Source organism: Sinohyriopsis cumingii, chromosome 2 (assembly GCF_028554795.1).
Source record: "Sinohyriopsis cumingii isolate HCF-2022 chromosome 2, ASM2855479v2, whole genome shotgun sequence".
NCBI lineage: Eukaryota > Metazoa > Mollusca > Bivalvia > Unionida > Unionidae > Sinohyriopsis > Sinohyriopsis cumingii.
This window is the reverse complement of record NC_142962.1, coordinates 25,408,874-25,428,999: the sequence shown is the minus strand read 5'-3', so window position 1 is coordinate 25,428,999 and position 20,126 is coordinate 25,408,874. Positions and strand designations below refer to the sequence as shown.

The 20,126-nt window shown below is 35.4% G+C and overlaps 1 protein-coding gene across 2 annotated transcripts in view; it reads left to right on the top strand.

Moving 5' to 3' along the window:
- The first annotated feature begins 5,642 nt into the window (after positions 1-5,642).
- LOC149804496 (uncharacterized) overlaps positions 5,643-20,126 on the top strand; it is a 57,396-nt gene continuing 42,912 nt past the window's right edge. The window contains exon 1 of one of the 2 annotated variants that reach the window (XM_089940710.1): positions 5,643-6,295. In XM_089940710.1, the coding sequence (XP_089796836.1) occupies positions 6,199-6,295 (97 nt within the window). In that variant the 5' untranslated portion in view covers positions 5,643-6,198. The remainder of the gene's footprint in view (positions 6,296-20,126) is intronic. The other variant, XM_089940709.1, reaches the window with a different exon arrangement.

Genomic DNA, 20,126 nt, shown 5'->3' with positions numbered 1-20,126 from the left:
GGCTTTTGCACAAATAGGGATGATGTTCCTTCTGGTAGAGATAGTGTAATATTTCTGACAGAAAAAAGAAAAAAAATTTTGCAATACCAATCCGTAAGAGTCAATTGTTTGAACCTTTACCAGCCCTCTTTTGGCCTAGACCTCTGGGAGTCACGTGAAGGTCATGTTGGACAAGACTAAAAGATCATATAGGATACGATAACCGTTGTCAGGAGACAAGAGTGACAATGTAATTACAAGCGGATCAGTACGCCAACAGACTAATGCCGGCCTTTCAACACTGTTTTCCAATAAACTAAATTTGTCTGCGTATTCATGCGTTGTGGTACATACAATATCAGGAAGTAATATCGTACTTCGACAATCACTTGCTACACCATCTTCTGCAGTGTGACAAGTCAGTACGAGGCAGCAGCGTAATATTACAATTGGTATTTTTAAGTCATTTCACTGTCAATTTTGTTTTCTACCACGAATCTTTTCAGAAACGAACTGTTATACTTATGAAGATACAAAGCTTGACTTTTTAGCATTTATGATCCAACATTCGAATTTTGTTTAAAAATTCAAATGCAGCCATTGATGCATTATTCAATAATATTTCATTATTGCAAGAACTCAAGTATACTTTGGTTACATTGGTACATTGACTATTTGATCATTTACATAGTTCTGCCTATTTTGGACACAAAATTTCTTGGGAAAATATTGGTAACCCGTATACGATTGTTAGCATAGAATATCAGTTTCATGCGAATTGACATTTTAAATATTTTTTAGATGAAGCGTCTTTTGTATTTATATGTTTACTGAGTCATCTGAAAGCAGTTGTTATGGATGCATGATACTGTGAAGTTTTTGAAGTTGCATTTGTGAATAATTATAATATAGCTGTCATTGACGTAGCCCATGTCAGTATGCAACATTTTAAAAAAATGCATCGGTAGACTAAATTAATCTGTGTCTTATATAATCTACTTCATAGATGGTCTCCATAAATGCTTGCATCAAAAGCTATTGCTGTCTTTATACACTGCACAAATCGCTCCGGTGGCCTAAATGGCTAGAGCGCCCGCCTCGGATTCGGGAGTTCTCGGGTCCGAATACCAGCCGATTCAAACCAAAGACTTATAAAAATGGTACTAACATCTGAATCGTTAGGCGCTCAGCATGAAGGGATGAGTGTTAGGATTGGTTGTTGTTGTTGTTGTTGGGTTTAAAGCCATTTTTCAGCACACAGTATGCTATGCATGGCAGCCAGTATTACTGGTGGAGGAAGAAGCCGGGAAAACGCCGGTATGAACCACCGACCCACGTGAAGCTACTGGCAATCTTTCTCACATCCCCACATTGGCCGAATCCTAGACTCGAACCTACGCAGACAGAGGTGAGATGGCAGTCATCCGTAACGGAGAGCGCTTTAGACCACTCGGCCACTCGGGGCCCCGTTAGGACTGGTCGGCCTGGTGTCAGGATAATGTGACTTGGTGGGACATGCTGCTTCATTGTTTGTGGAATCACACCTCATTGCTAGACATCACTATACATTGCCACACTCCAGACATCTTGGCGATATCACTGAAATGTTGTTAAAACCATATTCAAAATCCAAGTTACACACGTACACATACATTGCACAATGTTGAAAAAGGGTGAAAGAAAGTGAGAAACCAAAATTAAACTAATAATTAGATTACGTTTCGTAAAGAAATTTCATATGCAATCTTGAAAAGTATCAGTTTCGCACCATTGTCATTAAAACTTAGTCGATCTGATTGCAAGTTCAGCGAGAGAGCGTTCGCCACCCTTACCAGTGTGAGAAAATTAGCGTTCCTTTTAAACATACATCCATGCATACACCTTGAACGAAAAGTACTTTTAGATTTCTTTAACAGCAGAGTTTGCAGTAAATGAACGTGCATTTTACTAAGTTCATGCTGAGGTGATGATGATCGTTTCAAATAATGTACGCAAACAACGTTTTAAATGCATCGAAATGTTCAAATTACTAATTATCTATAAACAAGTGCGTTACGACCAGTGAAAAAGAGTGCAGCCCAAAGTTACCAACATTCTTCTATTCATTTTCTTACAAAGCAGTCGCCATAAACAAATATGTTTGGTCTCAACTGGCTGAACAATCCGTGGTTGCCATTGATCATTCTACACTATGGATATCTAAAATATAGGTCATGGTTAAGTTTCATTTGTGTGCATGCAATATATGTGCGCCATACAGACCAACTGAATTGTTCATATACTTTTAGAAAATCCTATCCCCTTTCAAAACTGTACTACCCGCACTAGGACAATGGGACAGAGAGATCTTGAAGTCGATAATCAAATAAATGGATATGACATTTTAAAAAAAGAATTTAAGGAAAGTGTTGCGCACGATACTTACTCAGTCGAAAAAAGATTTAGCATACGAGATTAATGGCAATATATATAATGCCTGTAATTATAAAGAAACTTAAATAAAATGATGTCTGATGTTAATCCTCATCCACTTATTGATTGCTCGTGGAGTCCATCTTTTCTGTACTGGTGTGACATCAAGGCTAACTCGTGATATTTGAATGCAGTAAGAAATTCTTACTTTCTTTGTATGTTGTTTTACTTTATTGATTTCGTCCTTCGATCAGACGGTTACGCAATTTTTAATCATAAGCACTTATAAGCAGATACCTGTTTTAGTGTGATATCGACCTTTTTAGCTGCTGAGTACACATATGTTGCTTTGTTCTCTATTCCACGCAAATATATTGCAGTTATATAAATGGATTTTAAAATGAAAACAAATGGGTGTGTTGCTGTCATGTGTCAACTTTAATACTAAGGGGACAGGGGCCAGTCTTTATGTACAAATTTATTGCGCAATCAGCGACCTAGTATAAAAAATCATAAAAAAATCAAATACACAAGTGAGGTCAAAAAGGTCCATATTTTTAGATACCTATATTAAAACAAAGCATAAGAATAGTATTCACTTGACCAGAGAAGTCAATGGCAGTTCACAGCAGAAGAGGTTTATGCACCCCAACCCCTATTTTATACCTGCATTTTTCACATCCAAATGCCATTTTTGACAGCATGTGGTGCTCACAGTGCAAACGCAAGCCATTTCCCTGGATGAAACTTTTGAAAAACATTGTCTACTAAATAGTTTGATGCAATTCAGAATAGTTGTCATCCAAGCCGTTTTTGAGATACTCTAGTTGCCTTGAACCCACGTGTATACATGGGAGGCTAGCTCTTCTTCCTAGCCAACTATTGGTATTTCACTATCAACATACTGCAGAGCAACTATGGAAGGTGTACATGCCTGACATCAATTTCAAGAACAACACAAGCCCAAAACACCTAGTTCACAAATATATCCATATCTATAAATACTAAACAATAATAGCTGAAAAGGTCACACCATAGCCTTAAATTAAGAAATTTGCCAGGGGCCAATTTACGAAACTGGACCCTGCCACCTAAATTTCACGGTAACAGGTCCCCAGTTATATCCGGCTTTCCATGATTTACATCGTTCTGAAAATACCTTTTTACAGAGTCATATACAATTCGACCTATTTTCGTAATAGTGGATCCGTAGAGATGAATTTGCCGTTTCAATAGTTATGACAACCACACCTGAGAAGCATCTGTCTGCGTGCAAATGGAATGCCATAGACTCATGTGTAAGGTAGGATCGATGGCCTACATGAATTATGAAATTGAACCTGTACATGAACCAAGCAGAAGCGATCGTGTGATCAATCTGTAGCAGCTAGCAGTCAGGGGTGGGCAAACTACGGCCCACGGGTCGCATGCGGCCCGCTAAGGGCTTTCTGCGGCCCGCCAAGGGGTTTCATGCAGCCTACGAACAAGTCATCATTCGCACTGACTCTGTTTATGTTACTCTGTGTATCAAATAAATGTTAAAACTCGGGTTTTCGACAAAAAGAGATCGATATCATCAGTTGGTCTCATTGCATCATTGCCATATAATGGTCTTATTATGTCTTTTAAAGCCTAAAAACAATGATCAATACCACTTGGTCATAGATGGGACAAGGACAAACACTAGCGCATAAAAAGCACGCCATTACATTTCCCAAGCAAAGGACTCTCCTATTTCTAAACATATATTAAAAAATAAAAAGAATCGCATATGAGTAACCCAAAGAACAGAAATGTAGGTGTGTGTCTCTGTGCGTGTGCATCTGTTTAAGTGTGATTTTTATTTGCAACGTAGTTTTAACAAATTTTTCAGTCACATCGCTAAGATGTCGTCAGTGTGGCAGTTTATAGTGATGTCTAGCACTGGGGCATCATGCCGCAGACATGTAGCACGATGTCCCACCCAGTCACATTATCCTGACACCAGGCCGACCAGGCCTAACAATAACTTGTTAATGCTGAGCTCCTAGCAAGGCAGCTTTTATTACCATTTTGTTAAGTCTTTAGTATGACTTTGCCGGGTTTCCAACCCGAGACCTCCCGCGACCTCTCGTATCTGAGACGGACGCTCTAACGCTTAGGCCGCCGGAGCGGTAGAAGCGTAAATGTAACGGATAAAGAGTTGAAGAAAAACAATGCTGAGAGGCCTGACGATGAGGACATGCATACCCAGAAAAAGTAAGTATGTTTGCAAAGGAATTCTGCCTTCACATATGTAAAATAAAACTGTTGATAAGCACAGTTTATTCTAAAATAAATTTAATTTTTTATTTCGTTTACCAATTATGACGTGAGCTATATATATGGACAATATTTAACGTTATTTATGTTTGTTTTTGTTTACTTCACCCTCTTATCTTTATTGAAATTCTAACTTTCTTCTAATATCTTTTCTTCATGAAATATATTTTAGAATTAAAGATGATGCTTCTTGTAGTTCAATTTACCATACAGTTCACATTAACTTGTTCATTAATATTACTAGACGTTTCATCACCATATCTCGGTAAGCAATGGACTATTTTGTTGACTTTATACGGAGATTTTGATTTTTTTTTTTATCTTATACAGCGTTCTCTTAGTATTGCTAATGTTGAGTCACTAAGTAGCATGTGACTACGTTTCGCATTCATCAGTTGGTTAGGGGTCCATTTTAATTTTTGTTTTGCGTGTTGATTGTTTGATGCAACCCTCGATAAAAAGGATAAAGGAATTCACACTTGACAACGTGACCTAGTTTTATCAAATTTCTGTTTCAAAAGAATGGTGTAATTATTGTTGTAATGCTCCATAGCCCATATGCCTTATTCATGTTTATTTGTCTTAACCTCTCAGTCCCACGATATCAACTATATAAAGGTCACTTTGCGTCCAACCTCGTTACATCTTGCGTCCAACCTCATATATATTAAAGTACTTTAAAGACGAATATGAGAAGACAAACATCTAGATAGACAGACTTTGAGAAAGGGAGCCCGATATTCGGATAGTATGCAGACTGACACCCATAACGTTACGAAGATAGACAACAGACTAAATATTCCAATTTCAAGAGATATTGGATGACACAAATAGTTAAAGTCAAACCTACGAACAAGTAGGCAATGCCTAAGGTGAAATACTACGGTATTTTGTTAGCACGACACATTATTAAGCTTACTGTGCATTGCTATTTGAATTAGCTCTGGAAATTGTACGCATTACAAACTGACTGTCTCTGGAACGAAAATGGATTTCATCGGGTAAATTCGAATGGATCCTATGAAACCATACCTTTCACGATCTGTCTAATTATAGAATTGTGTTCCTCGTCTGTACCTGTACCTACCCGTAACCGACTATTGTTAAATGTATTTGTTCTCCCACGTTGGTGACCAATGCCGATGACGTTACATAATTATCTTCTATGCATGTAGCTGACAGACAATACGAGAAGCGTGACTATGGTGTCTTTTTTTGATTGCCCTAGTTAATTGTAGTCAAGGGTTATAAATACCCCCTCAGTGTGGTCCAGTTGAGAGGAATATTATTGTGGAAAAGACAATTTTGATGATTACATGAATCACTTGAATAGTTACGTTCAGGTATCGGAAAGATATATTTGACATCTTGTAAACGAGTAACAACCAGTTTATCCTTATCAAAATACAGTACAAAGAGACCGAATTATCTAAAACAACAAAGGTACAAATCTGGCTTCTTTTCCTATTATATTGTAAAAGTGTCCGGCCTAATCTGTAAAGACAGATGATGCATTCGTTTCATTTTGTTTGTGTTCTTTGTGTGGGATTCGTATCAATAACCAGCTTCCGGCTGCCTCCAGTAACAGAATACAGTTATCGAGGTGAGTGATTGTTTTGTTTGGTTGTGGGTTTTATTTATTTATTTATTTATTTATTGGTTTGGGGGTTTTAGGGGAGGGGGAGATCGATGGGAGAGAAAAGGGAAACGTCAGATCAAATTCAAATTTGAAGCAATCAGAGTCGATGAATATTCGCATTCTTCATATGTTTTGGAGCAGGACATGCAAATTACATCCAATAATCGGAATTAATACTCTTGTCTTACTCAGAACTCTGATTTCTCCAGGTGCACTTTTCCTATCCAACGCTGAAGATAGATCATGTGTTCACACTCCAGCACAAAAAGTAATGTCAAACGCCAAAGTCAACAAAACACCCATTGAAAAATTCCTCATCTGAAGATAGCGTGTAAAGGGTTAGGTTTATCCTAAAAGTACAGCATTACCTTTTGCAGATAAGTAATAGAGCTCCTTGACGTTATGACATTAGGCTACAGTCGAACTGTGTATTAAATTACGCTTGTGCAGCAGGATAAATGTGAACAGGTCAAACAGTAAAGTGCATTCTTATTCGTAGACGAGGCAGACAAAAATTCTAGTGTCATCGATACAACGTAGATCTGGATTTTCCTTTCGTAAACAATATTGAAAATTTGAATGAAAACACGAGCAAGCGAACACAAACACACGCACAGAAACAACAATCACAACTATTTATTTTTTTCGATTCGAAACCGGGCTACAGAATCTGTACATGTTGTTAATTCAATCAGTCTTAAATATCCGGTTTTCTGAAAACTATTTTCAAAAACAATTGCTCGTTTAAGGATGTAAATTTGTTGCAATTACTGTTTAGGTTTGTGATTGTAATTATTTAATTATTGCCAAAGATTGCTTAAATGATAATAGAAAATGGGGAGTTTCTGCCAGATTGCCGCACTGGTATTGTTAAAGTTTAAGGGTATGAAATTACATGTTAAATGTTGAATAGAATCCTTTATATGAATTGCTGCACGATATGAATTTTCCATAGCTGGGTCAGGATTTTGAGTCAGACTCAATGCTTTTCTATAGCAGGGTCAGGATTTCTAGTCAGACTCAATGCTTTTCTATAGCAGGGTCAGGATTTTGAGTCAGACTCAATGCTTTTCTGAGACATTCTCCATGATACACATACAGGAAAATGAGAAATAAAATATTGTCGATGAACCTAACTGACGCACGATATGACGACACTCTGAGACAAACTCGTCTATATTTCATTTTACATTTGCAGTATCAAACGTACGATATTTTGCGTTACATAAATACAAACAAAAATACATGTACTCATATTTTAGAAGCACTGACTGCATACTTACCCAGTTATCAGCCTACATACTTTGTCACACCAACGCACCTGCAAACGTATATGCAGAGGTGATAGACATACATACAAACATAGAGTGAAAACTGACAGATTTACTGACTCACCAACTTACTTTCTTCCCTACTTACGTACCTGCCTAAGTATATAAAAAGATGACAGACAGATAGACGTTGTGAAACTGACTGCCTGAGTGACATACCTACATGACTTTTGCTCAGTTTCCTTTTACAATTTAAAAAATAAATTATATTGTACAAGTACGGCAATCGCGAATTCTCAGAAACTTTGTCAATCTTTTAGTGATACCCATCAAGTTAAATCGCTATCAAGACGCGTTTGTTAACTATATGTATTTCTTTCGATAGACAAAAAAAGTCTGTCGATCAGAGAACTATTTGGGACCAAAAAGAGGATTTTAATTTAAAAAGAAATATTTAAGTAGTCGAATGTCTGATTAAATGGTAAAATCTTCACATCTGTGATATCCAAGGGAGAACAAAATAGCAAAATGCTCTTGTTTGCTAACTAGAGCAATACTGTACATACATGCAACAAGACACGTCGCTTTTCTGAAGGGTGTCTCAACTAAAAGTCCTTGACAGTGAATTGTATTATTATTAAGTTTGCTCAACAATATTTATATGTGTCTATGTGAAATAATGGCAAAGATCCACCACACAGACACAATCTCTCAACGAAAACTAAAAAATATAAAAATTAGAAAATTAAATCAACTTGTCTCACCATAATAAATGTCTGCGCTTTGCAGCAATTTTCTAATTTCAAACAATCTTAGTTTAGAACCTTTCTGTTTCTTCACACTGCACCATCTTAACTTCACTCTGCCTGTTGTTTCTTCACATCGCACCATCTTAACTTCACTCTGCCTGTTGTTTCTTCACACCGCACCATATCAACTTCACTCTGCCTGTTGTTTCTTCACACCGCACCATCCCAACTTCACTCTGCCTGTTGTTTCTTCACACCGCACCATCCCACCTTCACTCTGCCTGTTGTTTCTTCACACCGCACCATCCCAACTTCACTGTGCCAGTTGTTTCTTCACACCGCACCATCCCAACTTCACTGTGCCAGTTGTTTCTTCACACCGCACCATCTCAACTTCACTCTGCCTATTGTTTCTTCACACCGCACCATCTCAACTTCACTCTGCCTGTTGTCTTTCCAATGAGTCATTTACAAACTCATTACATTTATCTTCTGTTATCCAGATGTGTTTGTACGACAATATATACAGTTAAAATGTTCTTCTCAATGGCATTTGAGTAGCTTGAAAGTTATACCTCCGCCTGGGACTGGTTTGTTGCAGATGTGATGTGAGCTAGCAGCTTAGTCGTAGATGTCTTAGCACACAGGCTCTCACAGAATCAGAAACTATTAAAATATCTACATTTATATTTAGAGTTATTTTCAAGAAACCAAGGAGGCGCGCGACTACTGTGAGACGGTGCTTATCCTTGAAAACCTCCTGCAACTTTAAGGCTAGATACATCTAACTTGGGTTAATGAGCGTCCTATAGTTATAAATTGTTCAAACATTTTTTTTTTAAAGTTTGAGTTCTTCTCCGGGGATGGGCCAGAGGGTAGGGTTGGTTGCACATACATGTGAAAACCTTCTTCTGAGTTTCTTGCTTCACAAGTCTGAGAATCGGCATGTGTGATACAGGACTTAAAGCGTTTACATAAGTTATACTGATTTCCATGAATTTATACATACCACTAATACCGGTTGTTAGCTCCATCCTTAACTTCGAAATTGGAGTTTAGCCCTTGTCTCGTATCTTTGAAATTATTGATTCCACACTTTATAACTAAGTACCGTACATTCTTGTTCGGCATGAAACAACAATGTATCACACTTACTGATCGTTGCCCTTCTTGTAAGTACCTTACCTCCAGTGTCTTATCCATGAGGCTCGATATTTTTCCAGAAGGAGACCAAAAGAAGGAAGCCAGGGCTGAACCGTGAGGAGGAGAAGGTTCGGACCCTCCCCCAACCAGGCTACAGAATAATCGCAAACACACAAACGTACAGTCACCTGTCACTGATATTTGACCATCGTTTCATACTTGCGCATGTTTAATAGTTTCTATCCACACATTGATTTAATATGCACATATACGTTTGCATCTGTGTACTATCGAGGAAACTCCACGCTCTTTCTTTATTTTGAACCTCCCACACCCCAACACTTGACCTGATTCGGCCCATAGAAGCGCGGGAATATGTTGTTAGCAAGTACATAATTATAGTTCTAAATGTGAGGATAATGACAATCATAAACAAAGGTTTTGAGATCTTTCTAAAAGAACGTTTTGTGATATCCGCGACGCACCCTAAAATCATGTATAAAATTTTGGGCCATGTCACGTTTAGAAGATCAAATTTCCTTTATGAGCGCAATGTTCCTTGCCCGACTGTTATCGAATACGTGATACCATGGGCGTGAATATAACTAGTTTGACAATAATTTTTCAAATCATCCGATACTTATAGGTCATCTGAAGGGCGATGCCGTGGATGATAGGTCGACAATCATAATAGAAGAAGTAAAATTTGGCGGACAAGGATCTTTATAATGACTGACGTTACCCATTCAGTAAAAGATACCATTACTTTATTTATGCATATAATGTTGTAACTGAGTAAGAACGATGGATGATAATAGATTATTATTATTATTATTATTATTATTATTATACCTGAGATAATATTTCGTCGACATCCTGTACATTTTAGTTTGAGTATAGCAATTAATTATTGTTTAAAGTGGGCCACAAAGCACAATCAATTGAACACATGTTTAATGCCGACATACGTTTGCATAATAAATTTAGTAATTATGATGAGTAATGGGAACGTTATATGTAAAATAACATTCTTACACAACCTTCATGTATGTATGTATGTATGTATGTATGTATGTAAGACACTCAACCCCACAATACAAACATAAAAGTAGAGAAAATGAACAGAGTAATTTTATTGATTCATGATCACAAATTCCCTTATTTTATTTCCTATTACCGACAATCCGTGACCGCAACCCAGCTGTCCTACGTAAAACTCTTTAATGTAATATATTTCCCCTAATTGCAATAATCGTCAGGTCTTCAAAAAATTGGAATGCATATCGTAACTGTCATGACATCAATCATACATGCATTGGCCATGTTTACTGTCAAAGTTATACAATACATCAATCTTAAAGGAGAACTCATTACCTTTATCACATTTACCGATGATCTGGTATTTTACAATTATTTCTTATGTTATTACATTCGAATGAGTTAATTACATTTACAGTAGAACATTTTAATAACATTAGTGGCTATTTCATTCATGGGAATGCATTACCAATCGTTTCTCCTGTTTTTAATTTTTATCTCTGTGCAATACAGTATCATTTATTTGTACATCTTATCATCGATGTACTCTAGTAGATTTGTTTCATTCTTTGTAGTCATCGTCGTCGTTATCATCATCATCATCATCATCATCATCGTCATCATCATTGTCTGGCATATCATCATTATCATCATTTAGGTTCTAGAGTGTCAATCCTAAGGGTGTGTTGCCCTGGACAGCACTGGACAGCCCTGGACGACTGTCTCTGTGTGTCCTTGTTACGCATGATATAATCAATCATTTGTCATACTATCAATGAAATAAAAAAAATGACCCTCTTCCACCCCTAACCTCAACTCGCCACAAATTGCAAACAAATCATTAGGTAAAGCTTCTCTATAACATTCTGCATATTGAATTTGTTAATAGTGTTATGATAAGGGTTGCATCATAGCCTTCTTCTCATCTCTTGCTATGAGAAGGGATTACTCATAAGTTAAGAAACGTCTTTGCCCATGGTTAGAGAGAGAGAGAGAGAAGAAGGAATGCAGGCTCTCTAACAAGGGTGTCACCAATAACCGTGAAGATACGACTACATCTTGGGAATGAGGTGCCGAATCGCTGTAAGGAAAAGACAGCTGTTCTGACTGGTGCAACGAATTCTTTATTGATTCTTTATTCTAAATTTGTTGATATATAGTAAGGAGCGACATGTCTTGTATTATTGTATGGGTTTCTGCACCTGCTTGTAAAGTGCGATCTTTATAAAATAGCACACAGTTATATTACATAGATATATAAATTTTATCTCCATATATTTTAGTGGAAAATTATTTTCAATATAAATTAATGAAAAATTACTTTTAATACAATTTAGAATAGATTTCAATCGTAATACTTTTACTTAAAAGTTCTGTCCTAATAATATCCTCCGAAACATTTGAGCCGAGTCATCGAGGCTCGATAGAGGAAAAATAAATTACATTCAAAAAGGTGAAAGATAAAAAATACAATAATATTTTAAACAGTCTGTAAAATTCAAAATATACAATGGAAAAAACATCGCCAGACATTTTGTGAAGTTCAAAAAATACAATGAGAAAACTGCAAAATACTCAGTATAATGCAACCAAAAAAGACGAAGAAGAAGATAAAATACATTGAAAAGTACATTGCAAAGTATTTAGTAAAATTCAAATAAAAATAGAATGAAAAGGACACTTCACGACATTCGATAAAATTCAAAATTACAAGCAAAAAAGCATGGCACGACACACTAAATAAAAATTAAAAAGATACAATGACAAAAAAAAAGTTTTAAAATATTACAATAAAATTCTTCGTTATTTACATTTACGACAAGTCTTGTTAAATAATTATAACACTAATATTGGCATGTTGTTCTTGTTTTCTTTATTTTTATTTTTATATATTAGTTTGCTCTTTTTTTGTTATTATCATTTTTTACTTGTGTAACATCAGCATAACATATTTATGGGTGACTGCTGTAATTATGTTTGCTTCATCCACGTGTGGTGAAATGAATTCTCATTCTTCTGGATATTACTATTGAACTGATATTGAATTTATCTTCCTAATGCATACATAATATCAACAAAGAGATACCAGCGACATTGAAGTAAAAAATGTTTGCGAAGTGAACGGCGTAAGAATTTGTTATTAACCAAGAGTAAGGAAAGTGAAAATTTGAGTGTTGAGTTAGTCCTACCCTAATAACCATGACCTCTCTTCACTTGCAATCAAACCTTGACCTACGCGTGTATGAAACAGAAATCGCATTTAAACCAACCGAAGAGCAATAAGTGAAAATATCATTATAATCGTAACACTGGTTCGGTGAGGTCCTGTGCAACTTTGAAATGGCCGTGTATTACCGACGTTGCCTGTGGCGTATGAAAGAGAATGTATCGCCGTTTTCGTTTCAAATAAATTTGACTTAGAAGTTGGCCGTATGTAGGCCAATAGCTGCTCATGTCTTATGAGAGCTATGCAACGCGGAAAACTCGGTTTCGAGCAATTGCTCCGACACTTTGACTAATTTAACATTTTAACATACATATATACATATATAATGAACAACACGACATCATTCGATGTTGCCAAGCCAGGGAAGGAAGGACCTCTTCCGACTGGTATGAAGGCATTCGAGCCGTTTCTATGGCGATATCGCCGAGACACAATACAATAAGGTACACATTCATACGATTCGTATGAAAACATGAGAGAGAAACCTCAATAACATTATCGAACCCCATTGGGCTGACAAAATAACATCTGCATCAATATGTTTGAGACGGCTAGGTGGAAATTACAATTCTCCATAATATAGGCAATTACGGTAAGACCTTGTTATGTGTTTATGTAGCGAAATATGTATACACCGGTTTTAAATTTCAGTACGAACAGGTTTAATGTAAAAGCTTAGTCAATGGAATGCATGTTAAAACAGTAGGTTCATGTACACTCTCTGTAGTAGAAACCTTAGCAAACGCGATAAATGTTGCTGAAGTAGGTATAGAAAAAGTTATTGTTACTAAATAAGAAATTAAATACAGCATAAATTATCTACGCTTTTAGAAATATTTTGAATTTAACGCACTAACCTTGTAATTTTGCATTTCAGGAAACAAAATATGGTAATACAAAAAGCATACCTATGTACGAATTACCACAGTCCAGAAATATTCTTCCTAAGAAACTAATTATATGTTAATGAATATTAAACAATACACGTATTGTCTGTAATATAGAAAGAGTACAATTGATAAAAGTTAAAGTCACTATAACTGGAAAGAAAATGGTCAATGCGGCTGTCGTTGACTTGGGGCCTGGCGTAGATGTCGCTGCTGGACCCATGGAAATCTCTGTTTATGGCGTGGATATATGTATTTCAGCCTGGGTTGTAGGTAGCTCGAATTCGGGGCTGGACTAGGTATAGCATGCATTCGATATGTCGGGAATTTCAGGTGTTACTGCAAGAAGAATTATCACCGGCGATGTATACATTTTATGCTGGAAATCGTCTAAGTAATTGTTATGTACCTGGTGCTAATGTTTCAGAATAGACCCTTCTTGTGGGCAAAATGAACGAAAATGACAGAAGAATTGTTCAGTCGTTCCGGAGTTGATGCAGCATAACTGGGCGGCGGCGTGAAGTCTGATGGTTGCAAGAGTTTCGGTGTGAGTCTGTTCCGTAGATCATAATTATGAGGAGTGACACCCTTATTCTTGATAATCTTTACTCTTCTTTGTTTCTTCTCCACCAGCTGTTATGATATGCGTTGTATCATAACAAGGGTGTCACCAATAATCGTGACGATACGACTACATCTTGGGGAATGAGGTACGGAATCGCTGTAAGGAAAAGACAGAGCTGTTCTGACTGGCGCAACGAATTCTTTATATATATATATATATATATATATATATATATATATATATATATATATATATATATATATATATATATATATATATATATATATATATATATATATATATATATATATATATAATGCTAAATTTTAAAGATACATTTATAAAGCCTTTATATTTAAAATACAAGAAATACATATAAACTTACACTTTCCCATCGTGCTTACCAATTTCATTGTATATATTGATTGGTAATTTTTAAAATGTAATATAAATACTTAAATCTCGATTAACTTCATGATATCCAACGAGTATAAAATTCAATAGTTGCGAATAATGCAACGATCATTTTGAAGAAATGTATCGTGCTAAATATAAAATAGGATACTAATTTGGAATAGGTTACTAAACATTACTCAATATTACTTAAAGAATCTTTTATTTGCAAATTAAATCTAAACATGAAGTTGGTAGCGAATTCTTCTTTTCCAGTAATACGTACCACAAATACAATTAAACATTCCATTATATTATAATATAAAATATAAGAGCTCACAAAAGTGTTGGAAATTATGAACTTTACCGTAAAAGTCTCAGATATTAAAAATCACACATTCTTTAAAGAAGTTTGCGAACGCAGACGATTCTTACCTGTAAGGAAAAGACAGAGCTGTTCTGACTGGTGCAACGAATTAATTCTTCGTGAGCCTGATTCGCTATTTATACAGTTTTTTCGTTGGCCCAGTCTTAGTGAGAACATGCCCCTTTGAACTTTTACATGGCGATCGTGTGAACCATCTGCGTAACGCATCCATTATTGATATAATAATTTGTATGTTCTGCAGCTTCCCCCCAAATCTAAATTGATTACATTTAGATACGTATTTTGTGCTGACAATTGTTCATTTTTAGTTACGAGCAAAATGTATTTTGTGCTGATAATTGTTGACATTTAGTTACGAGCGAAATGTATTGTATATTTTGTGCTGACAATTTGTTGATATTTAGTTACGAGCGAAATGTATTGTATTATTGTATGAGTTTCTGCACCTGCTTGTAAAGTGCGATCTTTATAAAATAGCATACAGTTATATTACACAGATATATAAATTTTATCTCCATATATTTTAGTGGAAAATTATTTTCAATATAAATTAATGAAAAATTACTTTTAATACAATTTAGAATAAATTTCAATCGTAATACTTTTACTTACAAGTTCTGTCCTAATAATAGTAAAGCAAATTATAGACTTTGTCTATCTCCTTGCTAATGTCCGCTGAAATTGGAAAAATATTCCTGTCAAGTGCATCAAGTTTTCCCCTGTGGTGCAGGATTATTTTATGGGTTCGAAGGTGTCCGCCTTTACAAATAAATTGGATCTCACCAATGTCTGCTTGAGATGGAGTAGGCTCGGCCAACGTGGGTATATGAGAAAGCTTGACTGTTTATCCGCGTGGGTCGGTGGTTTGTACCAGGATTTTCCAGAGTTATTCTTCCACCACATATTCCGGCGGTTATGTATTGCCTATCATGTGCTGAAAACACCCTTAAACCCATACAATCTAACCAAGTTTTTGAATGAAAACCTACCTTTTGTACTACAGCGAAAATTTTAGATATTCTAGAAGATATATTGACAAAGTGTTAAAGTCATATTTTCAGAATGATTTCTCTTTACCATTATATTTTATTTTAAATACCTTCAAAGGAATTATAACACTTTATGATTTTTATTTATTTTATTTTTTGTTGGAGTAAATGTTTACTTTTTGGTAGTGGTTAACCGTTTACATAGACATGTTCATAGCTTACGTTTAGTAATTCCCAACATATATAAACAGGAATGTGTTGATGTTGCAGCACACACACACACACACACACACACACACACACACACACACACACTCTCTCTCTCTCTCTCTCTCTCTCTCTCAGTTTTAATTGAACTGAAATATACACCTGTATGCATATTTACACCTGTTATAGTGTTTAAATTTGTATGGTACTTTGATCCTTTGGATAATCCTGTTTGTGCCCCAGATAATCACTAACATAAAATATAGTTCAACTAAAAATGGAGTAGAAATCCTTAGTTAGGTTAATCAACTGGGTTGAAGGAATTGAACTTACGCGAGACGATAGATCGCTCCTCCTACTGAATCGCGAAACATGACGACCTATGAATCTCCGACAAACATTTGGCAAATAAATGTTTCAGTGTTAGTGATATGTTTATTAAACTACATTTGTCATTCTTAATAATATAAAATTACAACGTTGCATAAATTATACTGCAGCAGATACTATTTTACTTGTATTTCAGGTTCGTATAGTAATAACAAGAGTTTAATATCAGTAAATCATGACACTCAATATTAAAGTGGTGAAAATCAGTTTTAAAGCGACTAGGGAACATACTGATGTAAAAGAAAATTCACTCCAGAAAATATAATTCATTTATTATACAGGCTTATCTTACTTTGAATGATTTATTTTTACAACTAAATCGTAAACGTTTAAATAACTTTTTAATTCTAATCTGTTCGTGAGATTGAATTTTGACTAGTGATGTAATTATTTATTATTAATTATACTTTTCTATCCCCCGTCCAGTTCAAATGACTGAATGAAAACAGTCACTCAAGTGTCTGTAAGATGGAAGCGATGAAGCATTATTTTTAACGGACAAACCAACATTAAAAAGTAAAATTTAAACGTTGAAATAATGCAAACAGAGGTTAAGTGTTTTCTAAAGAAGAACAAATACACACGAAAAACAGAGTCAGGAGGTTCTCGACCCATATTCTAGCCAAATATTTGTTAATTTTTTTTTTGTTGCAATTTCTGTTTTCTTATTTTATCTTCAAGTTATCGACGGGACGCACTTTTCTAAACTTTTCTGCCAAAACAAATTCATGGTAACTGCCTGGAGGTGTGTATAATTTACTGGTCGAACAACGTGATTCACAAGCAGCGATAGGTCAGTTATATGCTTGTAGATGGTCTGGTCCTTAATTTCTCGGTGTGAAACATTTAGTCACATTCTTGTTAAAGCAAACATTGGTATCAAATTTATATTGCAGTTCGAGAAGAAGTTTAAAAAACCTGTTTTTGACGGTCAGAGTTTGACCCCGAGCAGCTTACATCATATGACTTAAACCGTGTCGTTCCTATGAATTTTATTTACACTGCTCTTCAATTACATCCGAATGGCCAGCAATAAGTCTGTCACAGAATTAGGCAAAGAAATAACTTGGTTTTGTCTTAAAAACAATTAGACTATTTCTCGTTGTACATGCGTACAACGTTATATAGGGTGAATGTGTTTTTCCAGGTAAGCGAATGTATTAACATGTATCTAGCCACAGATTACTTGTTCAGGTATCACGACTAACATGATATGCACGGGTATTCTACCTCGACTTGTACTCACTCTCCTATGGACTTAAGTAAGACGAATCTCTAAAAACCACACTGGTCGTTTTTGGATCACGTCAAGGAGTATGCACTCTCCTTTTTTCTCCAGCCATAGGGGTAAGTGTTAAATTTACATTCTTTTTATTTGATAGGTGAAACTTATTCGGTTTGTACTGTGTTATCGCGTAATAATGTGTTTATTACAACGCAGATTTAAAGTATTATCATATATCTAGAGATTATACAGAAACTATTATGTCCAATTTGGTTTTATTGTAGCTGTTTCTGACTGTGTTTGAAGATGATTCTGACTGTGTTCGTAGCTGACTGTGTTTGTAGCTGACTGTTATAGTAGCTGACTGTTATGGTAGCTGACCGTGTTTGTAGCCGTGATTGTCTATGAAATGTGATTGTGAATATGACTAGAGCGGTCCGAAGCTGTACGAAGCCGTCTAAAGTTTCTTTGAGTCATCTGGAGCTTCCAGAACAACGCTGTCTGTTGTGATAAGATTATCGTGAATCTTAGTTGTGATAAGATTATTGTGAATTTTAGTCGTGATAAGATTATTGTGAATCTTAGTCGTGATAAGATTATTGTGAATCTTAGTCGTGATAAGATTATTGTGAATCTTAGTCGTGATAAGATTATCGTGAATCTTAGTTGTGATAAGATTATTGTGAATCTTAGTCGTGATAAGATTATTGTGAATCTTAGTCGTGATAAGATTATTGTGAATCTTAGTCGTGATAAGATTATTGTGAATCTTAGTCGTGATAAGATTATTGTGAATCTTAGTCGTGATAAGATTATTGTGAATCTTAAGTTGTGTCAAAGATTATTGTGAATCTTAAGTTGTGTCAAAGATTATTGTGAATCTTAAGTTGTGTCAAAGATTATTTTGAATCTTAAGTTGTGTCAAAGATTATTTTGAATCTTAAGTGGTGTCAAAGATTATTTTGAATCTTAAGTTGTGTCAAAGATTATTTTGAATCTTTAGGTGTATCAAGATTATTTTGAACCTTAGTGGTGTCAAGAGTATTTTGAATCTTGTGTTAAGATTATTTTTGAATCTTAATATAATTTTGTTCGAGATTTTGTGAATATCTTGTTGAACAAAATACTATTTGAGGGGTATGTGCAGTCCATGAGGGTTCTTGGATCTGCACTTCATTTTATTTAATATTTGTTTTGTTTATTTTCTATTGTATTTTTACATCATATATTTATCATTATTAATTCATTCATAAATTTCCATCTTTCCCACATTGTGGTTGTCTTGTTCATTTAGTCCAAAAACCCACTCGGTTAGAATTCTGTGACAAAGTACTCGACAGAAACTAGTAATCTAAGGAAAGCACAATAACAGTTATCAACTAACACGAACAACGAATATTGGTATCCGATCTTTTCTAATTAAGATTTATGTTTACCCATAGAGTTCTACCTATGATATACATTATAGTATAGCTATGGGGGTGGGTGTTGTTTAGTTTTTCTGAATAGTTGTGGAATCGTATTATTAGAGGAAACTTAAACAAGACATTGTTTAGCAAAAATCTGAAAATAGAGAGCGAAAAAATTCAACTTTTTGAAAGACCGAACCCGACTGAATGGTTGGGAAACATGCAGTGACAGAAATTAAGTCATAAATCATATAAAACCATTGACTGCAAGTTGACAGGTGGTTGAGAAATTAGCAAACAAATGCTGCTCCAGAAATAGATATTTTGCATATAAATGTTTTCCTGCCGAACAAAAGTGCAATTAAAAGTTTAAGACGTCACTATTTAATTTAGTGGTATGCATGACATAGTAGCTGTCACTACTTAATTTAGTGGTATGCATGAGATAGTAACTGTCACTGTTTAATTTAGTGTCATGCATGACATGGTAGCTGTCACTATTTAATTTAGTGGTATGCATGACATGGTAGCTGTCAGTTTAATTTCGTGGTATGCATGACATAGTAGCTGTCACTGTTTAATTTAGTGGTATGCATGACATGGTAGCTGTCAGTTTAATTTCGTGGTATGCATGACATAGTAGCTGTCACTGTTTAATTTAGTAGTATGCATGACATGGTAGCTGTCAGTTTAATTTCGTGGTATGCATGACATAGTAGCTGTCACTGTTTAATTTAGTGGTATGCATGACATGGTAGCTGTCACTGTTTAATTTCGTGGTATGCATGACATAGTAGCTGTCAGTTTAATTTCGTGGTATGCATGACATAGTAGCTGTCCCTGTTTAATTTAGTGGCATGCATGACATGGTAGCTGTCACTATTCCTACAACGTCGCTAACAGTATTAAGTTTA